At 46.4% G+C, this 24,331-nt stretch overlaps 1 protein-coding gene across 7 annotated transcripts in view; it reads right to left on the bottom strand.

Moving 5' to 3' along the window:
* The window catches only part of LOC146199851 (activating molecule in BECN1-regulated autophagy protein 1-like), an 80,616-nt gene extending 60,551 nt beyond the window's left edge, over window positions 1-20,065 (bottom strand). For 2 of the 7 annotated variants that reach the window (XM_084595268.1, XM_084595266.1), the window contains exons 1-5: window positions 19,680-20,062; window positions 10,704-10,865; window positions 9,830-9,888; window positions 8,304-8,487; window positions 5,792-5,959 (exon numbers count right to left, since the gene is read on the bottom strand). In XM_084595268.1, coding sequence (XP_084451394.1) covers window positions 5,792-5,959; window positions 8,304-8,487; window positions 9,830-9,888; window positions 10,704-10,859 — 567 coding nt within the window. In that variant the 5' untranslated portion in view covers window positions 10,860-10,865; window positions 19,680-20,062. Of the gene's footprint in view, window positions 1-5,791; window positions 5,960-8,303; window positions 8,488-9,829; window positions 9,889-10,703; window positions 10,866-19,679 lie in introns of all 7 variants that reach the window. The other 5 variants (XM_084595269.1, XM_084595270.1, XM_084595267.1 and 2 more) reach the window with 4 other exon arrangements.
* Window positions 20,066-24,331: the final 4,266 nt, after the last annotated feature.

The following is a 24,331-nucleotide window of genomic DNA, read 5'->3' as shown; positions in this document are numbered from 1 at the left end:
AGCAAGGGTCATATCAGCACTGTAGACGGATGAAAGCGTCAACAACGCTCGCGTGAACTCGGCGCTCGTAGGCAGCGCGGGCGTTGGCTCCTCATTTTCAACATCGGAGTCCTCTGAATCCTCCACAACCTGACGGACTATTTCTTCCTCAGTTAGTTCTGCGCAGAAGTCGAGCTCGTTGTCCGCGTCAACAAACTGCTCAAAAGTTATTTCCGTGGGTATGGAAACATCAGCAGAGCGGAGGTCATTGATCACGTCGTCCATGGGCGGGCACACGTCAATCGCGTCGGTGCTTTGAGGACAGTCCACTGCCTCTGTGGCGAGTACGAAGCCCGCGTGGCGAAAACAGTTGCGAATCGTGTCTTGCCTCGTGTCTTGAATCGTGTCGATCGGCCGCTCATTACTTGCTTGATAATCGCGGCTTTCTTCTCCATCGTTAACCGACGGTACTGCTTTCTGCGCTTCGATGCCATCGGCGAGAACGACGAAGACGGAGTGGAGGCCATCGCAGGCAAGCGAAATCCTCAAGTTCAGAACAGTGGAGTTTCTTGACGAACGTCGAAGCACCTAGGCCTAGCGTCGCAGAGCACACTTCACTATAGTGCCTAGAATATACTATTCTAGGCACTATAACTTCACACAACAGCGGAACAACACACCACGCTAGTCAAAATGCGCAACGAAACGACGCCGCCGCCGCTGGCCGCCGCGGCGCCTCCGAAAATTGGCGCTGGTGAACAAAGCCAGTGTGGCCAAACCAAATTGGTGTGTGACCGCTAGATTCGGCTAGTTTGGCTCAAAGTTGTGATATGCTTCGGCTGCAAGTCGATTTCCTTCGCAAGAGCGCTGCGCGAGGTGCCAAAGGACCTTCGAGGACCTTCCAAGGCGTCAAAAAGTCCGAAAAATTGGACGGCGGGGTGTTCGAGCGTCCGAAATTACAGATGTTTTAATACATTGATTTTATGGGGCTCGTGGCGGTGCCGCGAAGATGTCCGAAATATCGGGCATGTTCGAAAATTCGGGCGTCCGAAAAATCAGTCGTTGACTGTACTGAGTAGCATGTCAAATGCCAGTAGCGTCTCGTTAAGAGTTTCTGATCTGAGACACAATGACTGCGCAATCGCGAAAGGAAACACCATCACCCTCTCTTCATAGTCCTCAGGCAAACGCTGGCACACAGTCAGTCATGGTCCGAGAGAAAGGCAGCGACGTCTCAAGAAACGTGTCAATCAACCTCTGCTTGCCTCGCCCTCCCAAATGGCATCTGCAGAGTCGGCAGCACGGTAGCCTCCCTTCGGGTTCTTCTCGTTGCATCCCCATTCCAATTGAGCATTCCTTTGCTCTTGCCACGTGTCAAGCCCCTATGACACCCTTGCCCTCCCTCCCTCTCTTTCTCTCTACCTCCCCTCCTCTAAACTTGGGAGGAGATTCTTATCTCTTCAATTAGCTGTGGCGAGTGGTGTTTCACTCCAATACTGCCTGCCACGACTGGCCAACTTTCGCCAGCGACGACAACGCTGCAAATTTAAATGTTCAGGTGTGTAAATATTTTTTTCCCTCACAACTGCTTGTTTACTGGTCAGGTTTAATAGCCAGCTTAACATAAATGAAGAAGACTGGGTATCAATGGTTCAAGCATACTATAAATTTAAACATGTACTACCTAAAAAGTTACGCAATGGGCGCAATAAATTCAGTTCTCGTTGCATATCAGTGTAGCCACAACTGGATATAAGAAGAATACACACCTGAAACGGGACAAGCTGATGGTGCTGCAATCAGAGATGTCCCCTAATTTTCTCCAACTCTTAACCCTTTTGCTGTCACGAACGTACCGGTACATGTTCGTGCTTCCCTTTCAAGGTGTCACACACATACCAATATACAGTAGAACCCCGGTGATATGTATCTCACTGGGTCGCGAAAAAAATTCGTATCATCCGAGCATTCGTATCATCAAAATGAACAAAAATAGGTATGCAGAAGCATGGGAAAGGCAGTCGCCCATATCTGTTTACTTTCAAGAAGGTTTATTATGGTCGCAAGGTCACAGGTCGCCACTCGCGACACACACAGCGTGACAGGCCATCGCGACAGTGGCGATGCGCGAGCCGCGTACCTCCGCGGACTTCTCGTGGCGCGTACATCACGACAAGAGATGGTGACGTGTCAGCCGCGTGGTGCCGCAGACTGCTTACGATGCGTACAGTGACTAGCGGTCGCGAAGTCTACAATGCGCTCCCGCCGCCGCTTGTGCCGCTGGCTACTACTCACGGCCGCGCGCCGCTGCAAACCTTTCGCACCATGGAAAACGATCGCGATGCCGGCGATGTGTGGTCCGTGCATCTCCAAGTATTTCTCGCGGCGCGTACAGCATGACTGGAGATGGCGACATGCAGGCCATGTGGCATCATAAACTGCTCGCGGATCGCTATCGCGGAGCCAGTGATGTTTAGTGCGTGCGCACCCACTGTGTATGCCGCCGCCAGCTAGGACGGTTGTGACTTGTGTGGTTTGTGAGCCATGCGCTGCTGAAAGCTTTTTGCGCTGTGAGCCTGACAGAAAACCACGTCATTGGCGAGGTGCGGGCCACGGGTCACCGAAAACTGCCCGTGATGCGCACATAGAGCGCAGCTGGCGATCGTGGAGTCAACGATGTGCAGGCAGTGCGTAGTGCTCAAGGTTTCGGTCACAGTTTGCGCATTCGTATCATCCGTAGTGGCGCAGAAGCGTGTTCAGATCATTCGAAATTTTGCACATTGTACACAATGCACTCTGGCAGGGGAATTTCGTGAATTCGTATCATCCCAAAATTCGTACCAACCGCATCCGTATCACCGAGATTCTACTGTATGTTCTTTATCATGTGTTCAAAACTTCCCGCCTGAGCACAAAGCTGACACGCTTGGACTGCCTGCGCCATCAGTGAAATCTTCCTACAAGTTCGTATTTTCACCCCGCACTTTGTTGGTACGTATATATTGAATATGGAGTGACTGCACCCACCCCCGCCACCTTCTTTGCTGGGGGGGTACTCCCTTGCGCTAAGCGATCATGTGGTGAACGTGTGGTTATGGGTTCAAGGGTTGTTCTGCCATCTGCCGCAGGTTTGCAGGTTTTTATTTTTTTTCTGTTGCCATGTTGTGCTACGACGTGTCAAATTCAGGGATGTGCCCCGTTGCCTCTCCAATAAGTCGACATACAGTGAAAGCTCGTTAATTCACAACTCGTTAATTCGAAATTTTGGATAATTCGAAATAGTCATCGTGGTCCGGTCCGCAGTGCATAGAAGTCTATGCGCGTAACAGCTCGTTAATTCACTCAAAAATTGGCGCCGCCACCCATAATTCGAACTGCGCGCCGCCAAGCGGCGCTGTTAAAAACCATCGTTGGAAGCTTTCACAGCAGAACGATAGATGGCACACAAATCGGGGCGCCGCTAGGGTGCTGGAACAAGTACTAAACAGTCTTTCCTGCCGCGACTCCTTCGAGGAACGACGTTTTAGTGTTATCGACCACGGTTTCGTGTTGCATTTCGTGAGCCCTCGTTTTGCACGCCGCTTGTTGTGAGCTTGTGTCCGCGAGATGTGTTCGCGTGGGAAATACTGTGCCAAGACGGTGAAGGAGAAAGTGGCTATTTTACGCAGTGGATGAACGGAAGGCCAGCAAAGTGGAAATCACGAAAAAGCACGGGATTCCACCAAGCACGTTGTCGACGTACGTCCGAAATAGGAAGGCCATCGAGGATGCCTATGAAGCCGAAGATTTTGCCAGCAACAGAAAAAGGCTTCGGTTAGCCAAGTATCTGGAAATTGAGACCGCTGTGATCACGTGGGTGAAAGAAATGAGAAGCGCTGACATTCCACTGAGCGGCCCAATTATCATGGCGAAGGCGGCCGATTTCGCCCTGCGCTTGAATGTGGAAGATTTTGTCGCCTCCGAAGGATGGTTTCGCCGCTTTAGAGACAGACATAACCTTGTCTTCCGGGTGTTGTCTGGAGAAGCCAAAGAAGTGGATGCAGAAACTTGTGCCACGTGGCGAAGCGGTGCTCTGCTGCAGTACTTAGAAAGCTACTCGGCACATGATATATTCAATGCTGATGAGACGGCTTTGTTTTATAAGCTCCAGCCCGACAGAACAGTAACATTTAAAGGGGACAGCTGCGCTGGCGGCAAGCGAAGCAAAGAGCGGATTACTGTTCTGGTCGCCGCTAATATGACCGGGACGGAGAAGGTCCCTCTTTTTGTTGTCGGCAAGGCACATAAGCCTAGATGTTTCAAGAACATTAGGACGCTGCCGACGGAATACTCCGCCAACAGCAAGGCGTGGATGACGGGCGAATTGTTTAAAAAATGGCTCTTGAAATTCGATCGGAGGATGGAGCTAGGGAAGCGTCAAGTTCTCCTCATTGTGGATAACTGCTCGGCACACAAAGTCGACGCCGAGCTGAAAGCCACAAGGCTCGTCTTTTTGCCCGCCAACACGACTGCGGCTTTGCAGCCGATGGATCAGGGGGTGATCAGAAACATCAAATGTTTCTATAGGTGCCACATGATCGAGCGCATGACTTTGTGCACTGGAAACCAGAAGACCAGCACCATCACATTGCTCACAGCAATGCACATGTTGGTGCGTGCATGGGAGCAGGTCACGCCGTCCACAATTGCAAACTGCTTCCACCACTGTGGCTTTGCTGCCGGAAGTATGAAAGAAAGTGGCGACGATGGGAGTCCGGAGCCTCTGCCTGCGGCTGTGCGTGCTGTGCTGCAGGACGTCAGTTTTGATGATTACGTTGGAGTAGACAGCGATGCAGCAGTGTGCGGTGCCCTAAGTGATGAGGACATTGTCGCTGAAATTGTTGGGGAGCAGTCTGTCCCAGAAGAGGCAGAAGACGAGGACGACGATGAGGAGCAAGAGCCCGTGCGTCCATCCGCGGCAGAAGTTATGGGAGCGCTGAATGTCGCGCGCCTTTTCTTCAGCTTTGAAGAAGGGGAAGAAGACTCCCTGCGTTGCATTCGCATGCTAGAAGACCGAGTGAGTATGGTAGCCCTCAGAGAGAAGAAGCAGAAGATGATAACAGACTTTTTTGCTAAATAAATGTTTTTCGTGCCCTCTGGGCATCAAACGCCTTCATTTTTGCTCACTTTCATTAGTTCGAATTTTGGTTAATTCGAACTGGCCTGGCGGCCCCGTGGAATTTGAATTAACGAGCTTTTACTGTATGACTCGATCGCTGCTTTCACTTTCTCTAGCCGCATCCTTGCTTGCGGCTAGCAGCAGCAAAAGCAGTTTTTATAGCCTCTTCCTATCTCCCTCTGTCATCGTGATTTCACAACGTGCCATTTCTCTCAGTTGTGCTTTGGACCAACGAAAGTGGCCCTCCGTGCGCGGTCACTTTCGAATGGCTGATCGCGCGGGACTGGAGCAATGGCTCTTTTGATTATGAATAAGAGCCGAGCTTGGATTCGAACTCTCAAAAAGTACCAAGCAGTGTTGTTTTCTTATATTATCCTCAATTATCTTATTAGTGGTCAACCTGATGATGATGTTAATTAGCAACACTTGCAGAACACAGAAATGTGCATATTCCATTGACTATGTTATTTGTACAGCAACCATAATCAAAAATAGATCGCTATGCTCGTTCCCTGAAACCAAGCTGACACTGGAGGTGCGTTACGGCCAAAAACATCCGACAGTGAAAAAGTTAATCAGTACATCTGTGACGAAGCTCTCCTGCTCTCCTAACCAGCAGGTGGCCACTGAGTATGAAGAGGTGGCCCCACTCACCTTCTCTCGCTCGGAGGCGGTCTTGCAGGTGGCCAGGGCGTGTCCCTTGCGCCAGTCCCAAAGCACCACCCGGTTGGCAGTGGCAATGGCTAGGAGGGACTCCAGCGGGTGGAATGCCAGCGATGAGATCACCGTGCCCTCCCGCGAGCTCCACACCTCACTGCCACCCTGCAACACAGCCACAGACTTCCAAAATGCTCCAGGAAACCACTATATCCTCCTATATTGACTGCAAGGTAACCCTGTTGCATTAAACGTCCCGTTCTGCAGAAAATCCAGCATCGGCGTTGTGAGCGAAAAACCATGGGCATGGCTCGGCAGTTAGTAGTAGGCAGCTGACATGGCTGGGGACTGATTTGCGAGGGCAATCTGCGTGATGTAATGAGACTGTATGATATGAAAAAGGTGGAATGAGCGGCTCACTAAGCTAGCATATGATGCGGCAGAAAGGGATAAGAATCAACCCTTCCAATTCCTTGCAAGCCTGAGTGAGGCACACTGCCTCTAGGCCATGCAGGCACGTTTGTAATGCTTCGTTAAAGTGGATGAATGTCACCTGGCCTTAAGTTTGCAACTGTGCTCTATGTATGAGATAAAAGAGGCACCGTTTTCCTGTTTAGTGATAATGAGAGTAGCATGGTGCATGTACGGAAATCAGACAGGAGCCATTATTGCCTCTTAACCCTTTGAGTGTTCTTGCCATATGGGTAGTGAGGACGAATTCCATCCCACAGGGTTTTCGCCATACGCGCACTGCACTGAGCATGCATTTCAGGTGCCGCCATCTTCTAGAATGTAAAAAAGTATAAAACATTGTCTATGCCATCATCTTGCAGAAGTAAAAGAAATTAACCGTGATCATCACATTGCGCGCGCCCTCGCGGCTTCTGTTTCTCAGCACGAATGCAACAGACGCGCGAAAGCTGATCTCTATTTTTGCGCTAGGGAAGGCCCGTGAAAACCTAGGGCTTTAAAGTGTTGCAAAACTGTTTATGCTATCGTCTTGCAGCAAAAACAGAAAAAACAAAAAAAAAACAACTGTGAAACTTGGTATTACACGTGGTTTGGAGTGACTCGCCCTTGTGGTTTCGTTCGCGCACGATCGCAACAGAAACGCAAAAGTTGATCTCTATCGTTGTTGGGATGCTAATGCAGGCCTGTGAAGGCTGATTTTAACTTTGTTTGTGCTTACCAACACTCAGTAAGTGTCACTGCTCTGCTATTTAGTTAATTACTCTTTATCTATTTACCAGGGCTTTCACGATTTTAACGTGCCTCTGGGTCTAGACTCCTTAGCCTGTCTCCAGCTAGTCGTGCACTTTGGGTAGCCAGGCTCCCAGTGGTGCAAAAAAGCGTTCAAATTTACATGCTGTGTTTTAGTGAAACCAAGCTTATATTTCAGTTTAGCAGCCAATCCACTGTGGCCATGGCTTGAAATTTGCCTTCCCTTCATGTCTTTCTTTTTAGCTGTCTGCTACAGTCCTGATAGCTTGCCCTTTTTGGCTAATGAGGTTGAGAAACAAGCATTCTAACATGAGGATACACTCCGTATTCGGTTTCTTGCCCGCTAAGCGATTCGATCTTGAAATCAATGTTTATAGACACTTTTGGTGGTGAGTGCAGCCCATCTCGAAGCAAATTAATTTTAATTTTTATACTGTGCAGATGACAACCAAACTTGGTGAGAAGCTTCTTTAATATATGGATAATCTAAAACAACAAGAATTTAAAAATGTTTTTTTTTTTTGTAAGAATTGTGATTTAAGCCCCCCACCACCTCATTTTTGTTCCATATGGTCATAGACAAATAGTTGTTAAATAAATATCAAAGCTCACACTTTATGCCGTACTGCATCAGCACCATGGAAAGAAAGTTTGAAGTGACACTGGTCAGGTTAGTTTGACAGGTTAGCATCCCATTATAGCAAGTTATGCTATTTATACCCCATACAGTGCTTTTATAACCCCCAAAAATTGAAAATTTTTGGAGGCCCAGTGAATACTATGAACATGAGAGGAAAGCTATTTTGCCACCTCAGCAGGCAACTACCGAACGTGCTTTGAGGCATGCAAAAAATTACGAGAGGTACTGCACAGCTCCCCTTTGTCTGTTTTTGAGAGCCACATGTGACAGATGAGACACATAGCTGCAAACAGATGGAAGACCTTACAATCCCTAACATACACTTTTATTTTGCACATCGCCATGTAAGCTGATTTGCTGAGCGCTGTTTGGAAAGACCTGACATTTGGTCATAAAAAAAGCTAAACGTTATAGCTTTCTAATGTTTGCAAGATCACAATATCACATAAGTATACCGACAAGTGAATCAAACAGCAAGCACTGCCTGCAAGCTGTTTCAATCTATAATACCCGCACACCTTGAGAAAAAAAAAAACAGAGGATGAAACGAAGCCAGCCAGCCTACTTGACTGATACTGCCATCCTACCGAGAGAATGCAAAACAGCCGATGCTCTCTGCTGCAGTAACAGGTGGGAAAAGGCACTCACCCTGAGGTCCCAGACGCGCACCTGCCCAGCCAGACATCCAGAGGCCAGGATGTCATTGGAGGTGGGGTGAAAGGCCAGGCACCAGGGCGTGCGTGGGTGGCCCTCCAGGGTGTGGGCCAGACGCCCTGTGGCCACCTCGCACACGTGGATGCGGTGGTCGCCGTGCGTTGAGGCCACCTTGGTGCTGCGCGACAGCAATGTTGTTCAAGACCCATGCGCACACACGCCACACCTTCTGAGCCTTTTAGAATGAGAATATAAGTGGAACGTGTTCTGGCTTCTTGAAACCTTCATCCTGTGCTAAATGGCCAATCATCATCATCACCACCACCACCATCATCATCACCAGCCAGACTATACCCCCTGCAAGGTGAAGGCATCTCCCATATTACTTCAACTAACCCGGTCCTGTGCGAGCTGCATCCACTTGACCCCTGCGAACCTCTTAACCTCATCTGCCCGCCTAACTTTCTGCTGCCAATTCTACGCTTTGCTTCTCTTGGAATTCAATTTGTTACCCTAAGTGACCATCGGTTATTCTCCCTTCGCACTACATGTCCTGCCCATGCCCATTTCCTTTTCATTTCAACTAGAATGTCTTTAACTCGATTTATTTCTCTGACCCACTCTGCCCGCTTTCTATCTCGTACCGTTACACCTACCATTTTACGTTCCATAGTTCTCTGCATTGTCTTCAACTTAAGTAGAACACTTTTCGTTAGCCTCCACATATCAGCCCCATAGGTGAGCACTGGCAAGATGCAAAAAAGGCACATCACTCGGCCTCTATTATTGCGCCACACATTTTTCGCGCATAGTTAGCAAGTTGTGGAGGCAAAATTTAACACTTGTCACTCTTGCCTTCATGACCCAATGTTGCCGTATGCTTCATCCAACCCTTCAGGCATTTGCAGGAACCAAGGGACTCGCAGCCCCCTCTCAGGTAAGCACTGGTCTCGTAACTGAGGGAATGCAGGCATCAATAGGACTCCATGCTGTTTTCTTTTAGAGCTGCTTTTGTCCTGAATGCCCTTCGCTATGGAGAGTGCTTCCCGACTCATTAATGCAAGCAAGACATGCTGAGAGTGCAGGGCATGCCGAGAGTACAGGAAAATATTGTGTTGCCCATGTTCTGTAACTGAGTAAAAATAAGTTACATACAAACACACTGTTTTTACAGAGGTAATGCACAGAGAAAGCTCGAAAGTGGTATCCCAGGACTCCCATTAAGCCAAAAATCTATGTGCACAAGTGAATATACTCCCGGTTTAGCGTCTCTAAAGTGGCTACTTCACATCGCTGAATTACATCCACGCCTTTGCCCACGTAAAAAGCAGCACAACGTGGTGGAATGTCAGCGCAACACCTGGAAATTTGCGTCTCCCAGGAAAAGCATACACGAGACCAGAGACAACATCAGCGAACGAGCCAAAATGTTAGCTGCCTAGCAAGTTATCATTATGCACTGCCAACCTGACCGATTAAACGTGGGCCACACAATCGAAGGATATGACAGTGACACTTACCAGTCTGGACTGAATGCCATAAGGAATGTCGACCGCACTGATGGTGGCAGGTTGCATTTCTGCAAAACAAGGACATCAATAAGGAGAAGCAACTAACTCCGCGTTTCTCCATTGAATATGAGGAATGTCTGGGCGCTTCAATTTTCCAGAAGAGCACAACACACACACGTGCGCAAAGAGCAAGCACCTGGGAAAAATCGAACATAACATTTAGTCACCTATAATTTAGTATTTATTTACTGCTCCATAGCAGGACAACCCAGGAGATAGCAAAAAATGTACACCATCTGCACAGACGTGAATCCTTTTTTTTAAAACAGAGCAATGCCATCCATCCTTTTCGTGCACATTAACTGGGGCACGCAACCACTGCTTCCTTCTTTCACACACGAAACACAAGTGCTGTTTGCGTAGCGACTGCAACAAACAAGCATCAATCATAGCTAAAAGGGCCGGACATTTATCAGTCACGTGTGGAAGCTAATTATGCTTTAAAAAAAAAAAAAGGCAGAATTAGTGCCCGAAGCAAGCACAACAACGCACGCATGAGATTAACGTGTTCGAATTCTCATCAGTGCTTTCAGCTATTCAACTCAGGAATGAGATGCAATCAACACTTCGCCTATTACTGACTTGGATGCATTTTGTGTCACTTTCTGTTCCCCATATGCCTGTCGTTCTGCACACCTACAATCATTATGAGTGTATCAGATGTTCTCCCCTTTTTAATACCCACTGAGTGGATGTCGTAAATAAATAAAATGAGATCAGATAAAGTATCAAGAAACCCTGCAGAGTACAATGCCTCTGGCTTTTTTCCTTTTGTCCAATGAATTCCTCCCGGCTGCAGGAGGTCAGGTAAACCCACACTCACAGTCTCCTCCAATTCGTAGTGAGCCGCCCGGTCTTCGCCGACACGCTCAAAAGCCAGTGCGTGCGTCGGGCGCCGGGGTCCATACCCCATCTCCCGCCGCAGCAGCAACGTCACCGCACTGCCGGGGCAGCGCCCACCTCGCCGCTCTGCCCACATGTCGACCTGCATTACAAAACACAACAGAGACAACCAACATCAGAACAATGACACCAACCACATCTTCAGCTCACAAAACACACGAGTTCATGAATGAAAACAAAACACTCACAACGACCCGGCAGCTACCAGCAGAGTAAAAAGCTCAGCAGGAGGAGATGTGAACAGACAGGTGTGCTTGGCATGCCCAGGTGGATATGCATAATGCACATAACCGAACAAAATTACAATGAATGAATAACGGTGCTTCTGCTGTCATTCATCACGAAAGAGGGAGCAGAAGAAAAAGAAGTCAGGAGGAGAAAAGGCTGGGTTACATGTCCTTACACACCGGGAAGTTGACAGATATCTGCAGAACAGACAAAAACTACAGACACAGCAAGGCATGCTCATAACGACCATGAAAAAAGAAAAAAAAAAAGAAACAACAAGCAAGTGAACAGATACATATATGACCTCCAGTGAGCCAAGAAAATTATAAGAAAAAGAAAGTAAGGTAGGTCGGTGCATTCCTTTGTTCCCAGCTCACCTATGCATGTCAAAAACGGCAGATGAAAAATTAAATAAATTCAGCACTGATGTTGCTTCAGGCACAGGTGGCCAAAAGTGAAATGAACACCCCTGAAAATGTCTAGCACACGTGCATATGAGCCCGTGAAATATATGCTGAGTACACGTCCACAGGTCTGGCATGCCCGTTCCAAGGACAGCATGCCTTCACAGCTTGTTTCATTCACAGCTGCAGTAAAAAACGCACGATTCCTGTTGACATGTTACAAAATACCAAGAAAAGACTCGCTGCTTCAAAAAATTTCACAATACTTTGAAAGAATCATGGCTGCCCCGTCTGCCAAAGCCCGAGCTGCGGGCAATATCAATATGGCAGAGTTCTGGCCACAGACATCAGTACCGCAATCCAAACCATAATTTTACCTCAAAAGCATATTATGCACGACACATAACCTATCTCCAATCACCGAATGACTCAAACATCCAAAACAGGAAACAGCTGCAATGATTGATTTGTCAAAAGTGAAAGGACAACAGTGCAGTATCGGGGTCATAAAGTTAAATGAGCTGAAAGAAATGAGCTCAACACTGATACACCTGCATATACCTGCGCTCATTGTAGGTAAGCATCAGACAGCTGCAGGCTTTTGCGAGTAGCAGAAGCTGCCACAGCAGCTGTGAGTCTGCATAGTCTTGACAGCTGCTGAAATGCCTTGCAGTTCACAAATCAATCAAGACAACACAGGCAAGGCTGCGAAAACCATTCATTAAGCTTAGGGCGGCAAAAATCCTGCATCTATTTTAGAACACAGATGCGTAATAAAGGCACAGCCCACTGCAATTTACTGAAGCTTCCGCCCACCAAATAGTTTGGTCATTTAAAAAGCAAACAAAGTACAGTAAAACCTCGATAATTAAAACTCACCTAAAGTTACCTTTCTTGTATCACCTATGGCATAACTGCCTCTCCCATAAGAACAGCAAAAGAGCTACCAGTTCATTGATTCTTCGAAAATGCCCATAGTTGATCTCCTCATTTTATTTTGTATTTCCATCATGTCCCCATTTTTTCTCCAGCACGTCCAGCTGAAAATGATTTAAAAAATGCTACCTAGTTTGCAACGAACTGAGGAACACAGAAACTTAACATATGCTCTGTTGTCCTATCTCTTGGATGACCTTAAGCAATGTACTATAAAAGATGGTCAAAGAATTCCCCTTTAACTCAACCGATACTCATTCTACATTTTCTTCTCATTTCCTTATCATCCTACGTGGTTCTGTCAAATTAAAAGAGCTTTCTTCCGAACCAGCTTCCAAGCTAAAACGCAGTCACTGATAATTAGCATAGCTGAAGTAACACAAAAGTACATTTATTAATGCAATGGTAACAAGAAGAGCCACTTGAACGGATGGAAACCATAAGCAATGCATGTTTGTACTACATGGCCTGACACAGTCCATTCGAGACTCTTTTAAATACAACTTCAAAAAAAAAAAAAAAAAAAGCACATTTTGCCGTTCAAAGGAATTTCAGGCAGCCAATGGTTGCACAAGTGTACGCTCAGACCTGCTAGTGTGGCAACGCAAGGCGCGGCAAACGAAAGGGGGATTCCCATGGCTTAATCAGATTAACCTAGACATCACGAAAATCAGTTAATGCCATTGGTTGAAGGGTCTCCTTTGTGTGTAGTTTCCCCCTTTTTATTGAGCTGTATAGCAATAAGTAATGAAGAAAACAGAAGTCCTGAAGATAAAAATGTTGGCAATATCGATAAGGTGCATCTCGGCTAGATTTAAAATGTTTTAGTAGAATCAATGCAAAGTTCAACTGCTGTCACAGGGAGTGTGCAGTGAGGGTGCACTATTCACTGAATAGAGCACGTAATACCCATGTCATGGCCCATAGCAGCAGCAGCAGCAATGCACGAATTTAGAGCGTTGGCACTAAGAAAACAAAAAACTGCCAGCCAGATCTCAGCAATTCGTCCACGTACAATGAACTCTACACTCTCGAGCTCTCAAGTGGAAGAAAACTGGTTACACTACAGCACAGGCATCTAGTCAGCATTCACTCAACTCCTCGCCATCTTCCCATTTTACAGCCACGGGCAGATGTACGAGAGGGTACCAAAAAGCAACCGAACTTATTTTCTCTTGAACCTATTCATTCACATTTTAAGCCCAAACGTTCACTCTCTTTCAAAGTACTCTCCACTTGCACTAATACACTTGTCTAATCCTTCATTCCACTTTTCAAAAAATTGTTTAAATTCATCTTTTGTGATGCTTGACAGCGCCTACGTTGTTTTTTTCTTTGCCTCTGCAACATCAGCAAAACGCTTTCCTTTCATGCATTTTTTTTCATTCTGGGAAACAAAAAAGTCACACGGGGCAAGGTCAGTTGTGTATGGGGGTGAGCAACAGGGGTCATACCATTTGTGGTCCAATATTGATGATTGCACGAACTTTTTAAACCTTTTCATGTGTTCAGGCCGTGGAAGGATGACCAGAACGAAGTTGGTTCAATTGACATTTCACCAATTTTGAAATGGGAGAACCCTTCAAACACTTGAGTTTTCCCCTTAGCATCATCCTTGTACGACGTTTTTAACATTTCAAGAGTTCCTGTTCTATTTTTTCCGAGCAAAGCACAATTTCACCGCTGCACACTTCACGAAAATCATCCATTGCAAAAACAACACTCACAGAAAACAGTTGTCACTGTAAACTCTGCCAAAGCTAATACGTCTGAACTTCAGTGATGCCACTCAACTGACTGACTCTGGAATGTTCACTCTATGCGCTCCTAGCGGCAAAACCCTGTACTACGAAAGCGCTGCCCACCAAAAATTTGGTTCGGTTTCTTTTGGGTACCCCCTCGTATAAAGTTGAAAAGTAGATGTTCAATTTGTTAGTACAGAATGTGGAGGCTCAATGAGATTGCAGTTACAGAAAGGCATGAACCTTAAAAACAAAAGTCCCGCGACTTCGCAAGAGCCAATAAAAATGGCATAACCCCAGAATGTTACGCAAACTGAGGAGGCTATAATAGACCTATTGCAAACCCACCAACAACTACAAAAGCCACACATACACAAAAAAATCTTGGATAGAAAAACAGCGCGAAAGACGAACACCACAGCAAAGGAACAGAAGACGAGCGCTGTCTCACAACTGAATGTTTATTAAAGAGGGAAGATAATATATGGAAAAAAGAACAAACTAAACACGTGTTGCTACGTGGGATGCAGGCACACAATCTCACTCTCATGTAGATAAATGGATGGCTTAGTAACACATAACCTAGTTTTTTTCCTCATGTGGTAGGCCTCCATTATCTCACGTGTTAAGCGGGCCGGGTGCTTATAAAGGATATCAGAATAGTGCAGTGAAGGATAACAAGATTCGCAGTCACGGACGTGGTCAACGAGATTAGTAGATTTGTTAGCGTCTAAGTTATTTGCATGCTCTTTCAAACGTGTATTAATGCACCGCCCCGTCTGCCCAATGTACACTTGTCTACGTGACAGTGGGATTTTATAGACTACACCTTCAGCACACGGCACATGCTTAACCCCATATGTTGGTTCATGTTCGTTGTGATGCTCAGCTTTTGTTTCCAAAATAGCATGAACACTTTGAAGTTTTTTAGGTGCAGAAAAAACAACCTCTATGCTATATCGTTTTGCCACATTTTTAAGATTGTGTGACAGGCGGTGTACATAAGGCACAACGGCAAACGTTTTCCTTTCCTTTCCTTTTTCCGCACAAGGTACCAAGGCTGGACTTTTAAGCTTTTTGGCTATCTTGTTGCAACCTAACAATAAAACACCATCCGGGTAGCCAGATGCCTTGAGTCTTCCAATCTGATCATTGAAGCTGCCGATTACGATATGCTTACAAGATTTTGATAAAGCAGACATAAGAGATTCCTGTTTTTACTATCTTAGAGTGATGCTATTTAAAATTTAACAATGGTTTCTCTGCCCTAGGTAGGTATTCCCAGCAGATATGGCCCGTCTCAACAGCCAAACGCAGATCCAGAAACTGTAGCTTGCTATCACTGGTGACTTCAGTGGTGAAAGTTAGAACAAGAGCATTTTCTTTAAACAATTTAAGTACATCAGTCATGTGCCTTGAAAAGTTAGTTTTTTCAACAAAAATTAGGAAGTCATCAACATATCGAAATATGCGCAGCGCCACGCTCCCATGATGAAGAACAGTTTATTAGAAGGCGTGGCATTTCTGTATCTAGCTTCCTCGAGTTGCTCTCTTTGTACCTGAAGGCTATGTTCGTTGAATGGGAAGGAAAGTTCTATATCCAAAGAGCGGGTGTTTGCATTGGATCTAGGGTAGCACCTGTGTTAAGTGATATTTTTTTTTTGTCCTTTGTTGATCGTGGCATTGAAAATCACATGTCGGGCATGGCGCTGCGCATATTTCGATGTTGATGACCTTCTAATTTTTGTTGAAAAAAACTAACTTTTCAAGGCACATGACTGATGTACTTAAATTGTTTAAAAAAATGCTCTTGGTCTAACTTTCACCACTGAGGTCACCAGTGATAGCAAGCTACAGTTTTTGGATCTGCGTTTGACTGTTGAGATGGGCCATATCTGCTGGGAATACCTACCTAGGGCCGAGAAACCATTGTTAAATTTTAAATCGCATCACTCTAAGATAGTAAAAACAGGAATTGTGGTCTCATCTCTGATGTCTGCTTTATCAAAATCTTGTGAGCATATGATAATCGGCAGCTTCAATGATCAGATTGGAAGACTCAAGGCATCTGGCTACTCGGATGATGTTTTATTGTTGGGTTGCAACAAGATAGCCAAAAAGCTTAGAAGTCCAGCCTTAGTACCTTGTGCAGAAAAAGGAAAGGAAAGGAAAAAGTTTGCCGTTCTGCCTTATGTACACCGCCTGTCACACAATCTTGAAAATGTGGCAAAACGATATGGCATAGAGGTTGTTTTTTCTGCATCTAAAAAATTTAAAAGTGTTCATGCTATTTTGGAAACAAAAGCTGAGCATCACAACGAACATGAACCAACATATGGGGTTAAGCATGTGCCGTGTGCTGAAGGTGTAGTCTATAAAATCCCACTGTCATGTAGACAAGTGTACATTGGGCAGACGGGGCGGTGCATTAATACACGTTTGAAAGAGCATGCAAATAACTTAGACGCTAACAAATCTACTAATCTCGTTGACCACGTCCGTGACTGCGAATCTTGTTATCCTTCACTGCACTATTCTGATATCCTTTATAAGCACCCGGCCCGCTTAACACGCGAGATAATGGAGGCCTACCACATGAGGAAAAAAACTAGGTTATGTGTTAGTAAGCCATCCATTTATCTACATGAGAGTGAGATTGCGTGCCTGCATCCCAAGTAGCAACACGTGTTCAGTCTTGACCTTTTTTCCATATATTGTCTTCCCTCTTTAATAAACTTTGAGTTGTGAGACAGTGCTTGTCTTGTGTTCCTTTGCTGTGGTGTTTGTCTTTCACGCTGTTTTTCTATCCAATATGTTCCACCAACTCGCCCGTTTGGCTATAGTGTTGATCGTAACGCAGGACAAGCTATGACACCGTTCTGGTCATACATGCTTCAAGAACCTAGTTAGGGGGTCAAACTATGGACTATAATCAAAGAATTGAGTGGCATTTCTATGGAACACAAACAAAGATTGCTAGAGAACAGCACTGTGAAGCTTAATTGGTTCACAACTCGAATAAGAAGAAACAACAGCCCAATGTGCCTGAACAAGTCCCTGCATATCTCTTATTCTCCTTTACTCTCAATTCCCTTCCACCACTGCAGATACCAAGGTAAAGCTCGCCACTGTGACATGTAAGTCCTTGATCAGTAATAGATGCTCAAGACAGAGAGTACAGCATACATAGATATGCAGGAACACCATAAATCATGAAAGTATAGAGTGACAAATAGGGGCAGACATAAGAGAGAGAGGGGAGGAGGAGGGGCTGTCACATCCACTCAACAAAAAATTTCCTGCAAGGAAACCATGGAAATCCATTCTTTTTAATGACGAAAATAGACATGCACTCCTAAAATAGGGCCACCTCCTACAGGATTTGCTGATAAATATGCACCAGGTACAGGAAAACCGATTGCTTTAAAAGCCAAGGCAATAACTCAAAACACCAAGTACGGCTTCAAATAAAGTGAACATGCTCAGACACAACCATATGAAGAGACCTGACCCAGTAAGCTATTAGGTGCATAGAAATACGTCTTCTGATAGAAATGACAAAAAATCCAGCTGATAAACTCTGAAAATTTTCTTCAACTTTGGACACTCAGCCATTTGAGATTGCGGTACACAGGTTACAGTGCTTCCTCTCTAGTTCCCTGAGAAACAGTTTGCAAATGAGTACGGTACATAAAGTGCTTAGCTTACATGCTGTTACAAGCCCACGAGAGAGAAAAGCAGAAAGCTACTGCAGGGAACATTAATAATACAGTTCAGACGTCAGTAAAAGTACCGCAATTCAATACGCATGCACTTCAATCTAGGGTTCCACTAATTACCATAGACACTACAGACATCAAATATTTTAGACACACTACTGAGGTGAGAGTAATTTTAAGGTAAGTGGCCTCTCTCTCAATGAACCACATTCTAAGCAAATCAACCACAAAAGCTATAGCAATAAGTAAGCTACAAAGAGACCTCTTAGATTCCATTATGATTAGAGAGCATTTGCAACACTTGACAACCTTTGAAGAACTACCATTTTCTTCCTTAAAACCAGAACTGTGAGAAAGAGGTGAGTAATCACAAAATCTGAATGATGTGGGTAAAAGCAAAGCATTACTATGCCAGAACTAGTCGGAATGCTGTCCTCAAAACAGTGCATCAAGCACTGCAACAACTTCGCTTTCCCTAGTAGGTACGACCTTTTAGTTTAATTCATACGATCCTCTCATATTTTCCTGCACTGTCAGCTGCTGCATGGTGGGGAAAAAATTGAAGTAAAGCAGTTACTAGAAAAAAAATGAAACAGTACTGGTAGCTTAAGACTGACGGCGTGCAACCAACTGGCACACAGACCCCAGCAAATGTTAAATGGCAAAGACGACACTGGCAGCAGTTCAAACAAGAGGACTGCTCCCTATGCTGTCAAAATGCCTGGCAACTAGCGTGACACAAATTGGCCCCCATGTCAAAAAGACGATTGAAACTGCCAATGGGAATAAGTGATTAAAGGATGCTAGAGGTGCCAGCATTTAAAATCTGTCAAAAGAAATGCCATAAACGCCACATGCAAAATGGCCCCCATGTGCTGTTTTTGTGGTGAGAAGCAATGCTCAAGAGGGACTACTGTCCAACATCTCCATGCAGTGTAAAAAAGAAAACGAATAGTAGAGGCCTGTGCAGTCTAAACAAAGAATTCTAGCGAATGTTTCTATACCGTCGTGAACTTCTCTCCAGTTAACATGGGCTGACGATGGGGTTTGTCACCGCCAGACCTTAACCACAAGTTTTACTCGTGCTTCCTTAATGGAAACTTCCTGCGAAGATTCTAAAGCGGCGCAGCGGCGACTCTATACAGCTTTTAAAGGGGTGCAGGATTCCGCACGCGAAACCTGCGTAACGTCGCGGACACTGCGCAAGCAGCTGCCCGGATTAAGGCGGGTCAGATCGTGCTTCACCCACCGTCACGATCTGGCGACTTCACGGTTCAGCTCAGGTCTCAGAGCTAGGAACATGCTGAGTTTTCGGTTGCCCGGTGGTTAAGAGTATGGGGAGCAAGCATCGATGCGCTGGACGGGTGATCAGCCGAGGATTAACGACCTCAAGAGCGTTATCCTTTTACGTCACCCATTTGGACGCCTCCATGAAGGAAGCGACAAATAACGGCGCTCAATCATGAAACCGGGACAAGGCCCAATCCAATCAAGCCACAGAGACTCGCAAACGCAATCCTCGTGCTGAAGTAGGACGTGGATCGCGACGAGAAAAAGTGTTCGATGTAGTACACGAGACATGCAGGAGCCGCACTTCGTCTACGCGTTTACCACTTCCGTCGCAGCAGCGCCTAACAAACATTCGATCGAAATGAAAGGCCGAAGCTCACTTCATAAAGGTCTAACGTTCCATGCAGCAGCGTTCAGCGTCCGCAGCCGTCCACAACAGCTTTCAAACGTTTCTGTTCTCTGCTCTTGCGCAATATAAACATAACTTGAAGGGGAGGGGGGATTTGTGACTAACAGTACGAACAGCAAGCAGCAAGTGGCCGATGCAAAGCAGCCGTAGTGGCACGGGTTGACTTACTTGAGACGCGTGCAGCAGCCACGACAGCTTGGAAGCGACGCTCTGGAACTTTAACACATCATTCCAGATGACACGTGCCGCGGATAGCCACAGTGACGGTGGTCGGGCGGATTTCAAAAAATATGACTGAATTCGAATGCGACTATTGCTACAGCCGTAGCAAAACGAAGCTCAACACTCCATCAAACATGGCTGTCTGCAGCAACCTGACACCACCTAACGGTGGGAAATGGTACGCGCTCAGGCGGAAAATGTCGCTCGGCTCCCAATGAAAGCTCCTTGTCCAATAATTAGTAATTAGTAACTCCTTCTTACTTGTAGCGAAAGTTGTTACCAGATCGGCGACTAACAAAATTAACCCACTGGCTTGTTTTCCCGAGATATGCAAAGTTTTTGCTTGATTTGCTTTTTCCGCGAGGACACACTCACCATGCGCCCACCGTGACCACGCTAACGACCTTCTCAACTGTTTCAATTTAAGCCTAAAATTACTACGCCTAACTATAGTAAACTAGAATATTCACTATACGCCTAACCTTAGCACTCGTCAGTTCCAAAGTGGTTTTATGTTTCCTACGCTGCTTCAGCGTCTTTTTTTTTTTGTTTTTTGTTTTTGGCCAATGCTTTGGCGCCCTTTTTCGAACGCTGTTTCAACGGATGTCATTATCACTGGGACCGTGGCTCATTTTGCTCCGCCGCCGCACCACAGACGACGCGAACACCCGACTTGTTCTGATCGAATCGAGCAAGTAATCCAAACAAATTCCGTATAAGCAAACACCGTATTTTCGATATGTAAGTCGCGATTTTTTTCCCCGAAAATTTTGTCAGAGCTCCTTATCTTGTGGCATGGAAGAAATCCAGGCCGTGGTGGCCACACCTGGTCCGATCCCGGAGAGGTGTCCGGGAGCTGCGCGATGTCAGCGCATGTTAAGAGGCCCTGGTCGTCGAAATTAATCAGGAGCTCAAAACTATGATGTCGTTCACAGCCCATATATGTCACTTCGGGACGGTAAACCAATTTACAATTTTTTCATGACAAAATATCGGGTGGGAGGCGAAGGAAAACGCCAGAGCCGGAATGTTTCGAGCCACAACTGCGCGCTATCTTCTGTCATGCAGAGTATCTGCATTTCTAAAGCACTCAAAAGTAACATAAGATTTTCTCGCAAAAGCGAAACTCAGCTAGCTCATACGCTTTTATAGACAGCCTAATTCTGAGGGAGGAAAATGTGTTCATATAAAAATGGTAGCTTGCCAGTAACAAGTTTTAATTTTCGAGCCGATCTAGTTCACGTCATTTCCGTCCGCCATGGCCTCTTCATTGCATCGATCGCAGTAGCGCGGGCTTCACGGCCTGGACGCCGCAGCCGGCAGCCCGATCGCCACCTGCAACGCTGCGAAGTAATTTTTTCACTTTTGGTCTTCATACCAATAAAATGTTGTATCACCACCAACACCATACGGGCTTCACATCTGTCGCATCGTGTCTTATTTTTCGCTAACCATGGCGTCGCCCGCGAGGCGAGAAAGTTAATTACGACGCGAAGTTCAAGCAGCGTGCAGTTGAATTTGCCGAGGAGCATGCATGGTACCGGGCTACAGGAAGGCAGTTTACGGTTAGTGAAAACAATTATCCACGACTGGCGCAAAGCCTGTGCTCCGGACAATGAAGTCGGCCATGAAGGCCACTAAGGCCCCTTCACTAAGGTCACTGTCGTTGCATATTTCCCCTCGCTGCTTCAGCCTCTAAACCTCCTCCTTTCCTTCTCCTACGTCTCTGTTGGTTTTGCCTAAACGCCTTCTGTAAGTGCATATAACATCAGTATGTATAAAAATAAAACATTTTGAAAAAGCACTCAGAATTTAGATTAAATGTACCAGTGTGAGCATTGCGTATAAGGGGATATGGGCATTATACGGCGGCCGCCGCCAAAGTACATTTTCGTCGCAATTTTATTGCGAGAGCAATACTACTCTAGGTTTCGAGCCTTCAGCGTAGCGCGGCGGTAGACACGTCTTACCCGCGTGACGCTGTGACGTCACACCCCATGTCACACACGGGATGCTGCCGAATGGGGTCTCTCGTTTCACATGGACGGTTATGTTAGAATCAGCCTGCTAGGACCCTGGCATTCACGTTAAAGGCACGTTTGGTTTGGTAAAACTTTATTTCCAACAGTAGGAGTCCTGAAGGACACTCGGCTAGGCGCCAGGTGTAGAGGGCAGCTCCCACGTACGTCGGCACAGAGAGCCCGAAGCTCTCTGCCGCCGCGCGGGCCTCCTGGACAGCCCGAAGCTGATCATGTAGTGAAGCACTTTTTAACACTTTGTCCCAATGTTCCATGTTCTTGGCGTAGGCATCGCTGGATGCACAACCACACAGCATATGATTTAAGTCTACACGGTCACTGCGCCGTTCACACATATGTTGTCCGTCGTAGTCTGGGTCGATGTGCTTCATGAGCCAGGGGTTGGGGTATGAGTTCAATTGGAGCAAGCGTAACGTGACTGATTGGCTGCGGGTTAATTTCTTATCCGGGAGGGGAAATACTCGTCTGCCTAGATAAAAGTGCTTAGTGAGCTCATTGTACGTGAATAATTGATCTCTGTACTCGATATGTGGAGTAGCAGGGGAAACCGGGGGGACGCGGTCGATGAGTCCTCGCGCCGCCTCGTGTGCGATCTCATTGAGATTCCGCAGGCCGCCCCCTAAGCTGCCCATGTGTGCCGGGAACCATACGACCATACGATGAAGTGATCGGTGATGTTACTTCCACCTAAGATACGTAGCGTCGTCTTGTCTATCCCGCCCTTGGCGAAAGCTCGAGTGGCTGCTCTAGAGTCGCTGTATACAGTTGTGAAGTTCGAGTCTTTTAGAGCTAGTGCTATCGCTGCTTGTTCAGCTCTGGCTTCTTGGTGTAAAGTGTGAGTGAGTTGCGCGTACGCCCGTGTTCGTCGACTACTGCTACCGAGTAGGCATGCTTTCCCGGTATGTACGCTGCATCCACGAAAGCTGTCTGGTCGGGAAACTGTGCCACGTCCGCAGCGAGGGCTTTGGCGCGGGCGAGTCTTCTTCCTTGATTGTGGATCGGGTGTACGTTTCTTGGGAAGGGGGACACTTTGATTGCTTCTCGCACGACTTTAGGTAACTGCAGGATGTTGTCCCTTTCTACTATGGAGTTCAGGCCGAGCTTGACGAGAATCTCTCTGCCCGCTTTGGTGCTTGACAGGCGTGCAACCTATGTCGTGTGCCGTGCCTCGATGATTTCGGCAAGGGTATTGTGTACTCCTAGCTGTAAGAGCAGTTCAGTGGAGGCATTATCGGGGAGCCCCAACGCTGTCTTGAAAGCTCGGCGTATGTGTACCTCAAGCCTTCTCTCATGTTCCTTTTTCCAGTTGAGCATTGCAGCCACGTATGTGATGTGACAGAATACAAAAGCATGGACCATTTGAATAGCGTTGTCCTCGCTCAGTCCCCTGTGCCTATTCATGATGCGCCGAAACATCCGGATCGCGTTTGTAATCTTGATCGTGATGCTGTCAAGCATCGCCCAGTTGGACCCGTTGCTTTGGATGATTAATCCTAGAATTCGTATTTTGTCGACCGTAGGTATGCGATTTCCATTCCTGTTGTGTAACTCCATGCATGGTGTGTGGTGTCGGCGCCAGTCGTCGGACGGGCGCCCTGGTCTTGGGGGGTGGTAGATGAGTGGCACGTTCATACGGCTTGGTTAAAGCCGGGCTTTATATGGGGGCTGAGGAAGAAGAAAAAGAATAGAAGACGAACGCTCGGTCACCCGCAGCTAATGCTTTCGCTCAATATTGGGTTCAGCAGCGTTGAACCCTTGCAATGTTTTCCCAATGTGATCATCAACGAGCTTTCTACCGAGTGAACGAGTGCGTCTTATACGCCCGTGAGGCTTATCTGTGTTTTTTGTCGCAAAAAAGTATGCGACTTATACACCGAAAAACATTAGAGACGACCTACTTTCCTCTTCTGTGCGAAATTTGAACTCCAGAGATTCAGCGGTTTAACTGGGAGAAGCATTCTATAATGCATATGTAATTGCGGAACAACCGTAATAATAGAATATAACTTAAAAAAGAAACTCCAGTGGTTAACTATGGGCAGTGGTAGGCAGCGTGTGTATTGCTCCGCTTAACAGCAAACAGAATCGGTTTTTAATGTTTAACAATACCAAACAAGCCACAAGTATTGGAATTCTCGCGCTTTTAATTCGCTCTGGAGGTTGGCTTTTTATATGAATAACCAGAAAAGTCCTAACAGCGGACTACTTTCTGTCGCGGATGAATTGTGTGTTTCGCTTACTACATAATTGAGTAACTATAAGTTGTATTCGACTACACACCTTTGCAACGAGGGCTGCCTGGGCGTCGCCGTATTGCTTGCTGTGTTGTTGGGTGCCCATGTCGTCAGCACTCGTAGAAGCAGCAGCGGAACCCGTTTCAGCTCAGAGAGGTAACGTTCCAACATCATCCTCGCCTAATGCAAAGCACTTCAACAGTGTAAATCAGTCATGCGATCAGTGATGCGTCCCCAGACCGGAAGTGACGTCATGAAAAGGCCCAGTGAAACGCCGCACGCTGATCGGCTCGTACATATAATGAAGTTATGTCACGTGGTGTGC

The sequence above is a fragment of the Amblyomma maculatum genome, chromosome 2 (assembly GCF_055883805.1).
Source record: "Amblyomma maculatum isolate TAMU_Amacu chromosome 2, ASM5588380v1, whole genome shotgun sequence".
NCBI lineage: Eukaryota > Metazoa > Arthropoda > Arachnida > Ixodida > Ixodidae > Amblyomma > Amblyomma maculatum.
This window is presented reverse-complemented; position numbering and strand designations above follow the sequence as displayed.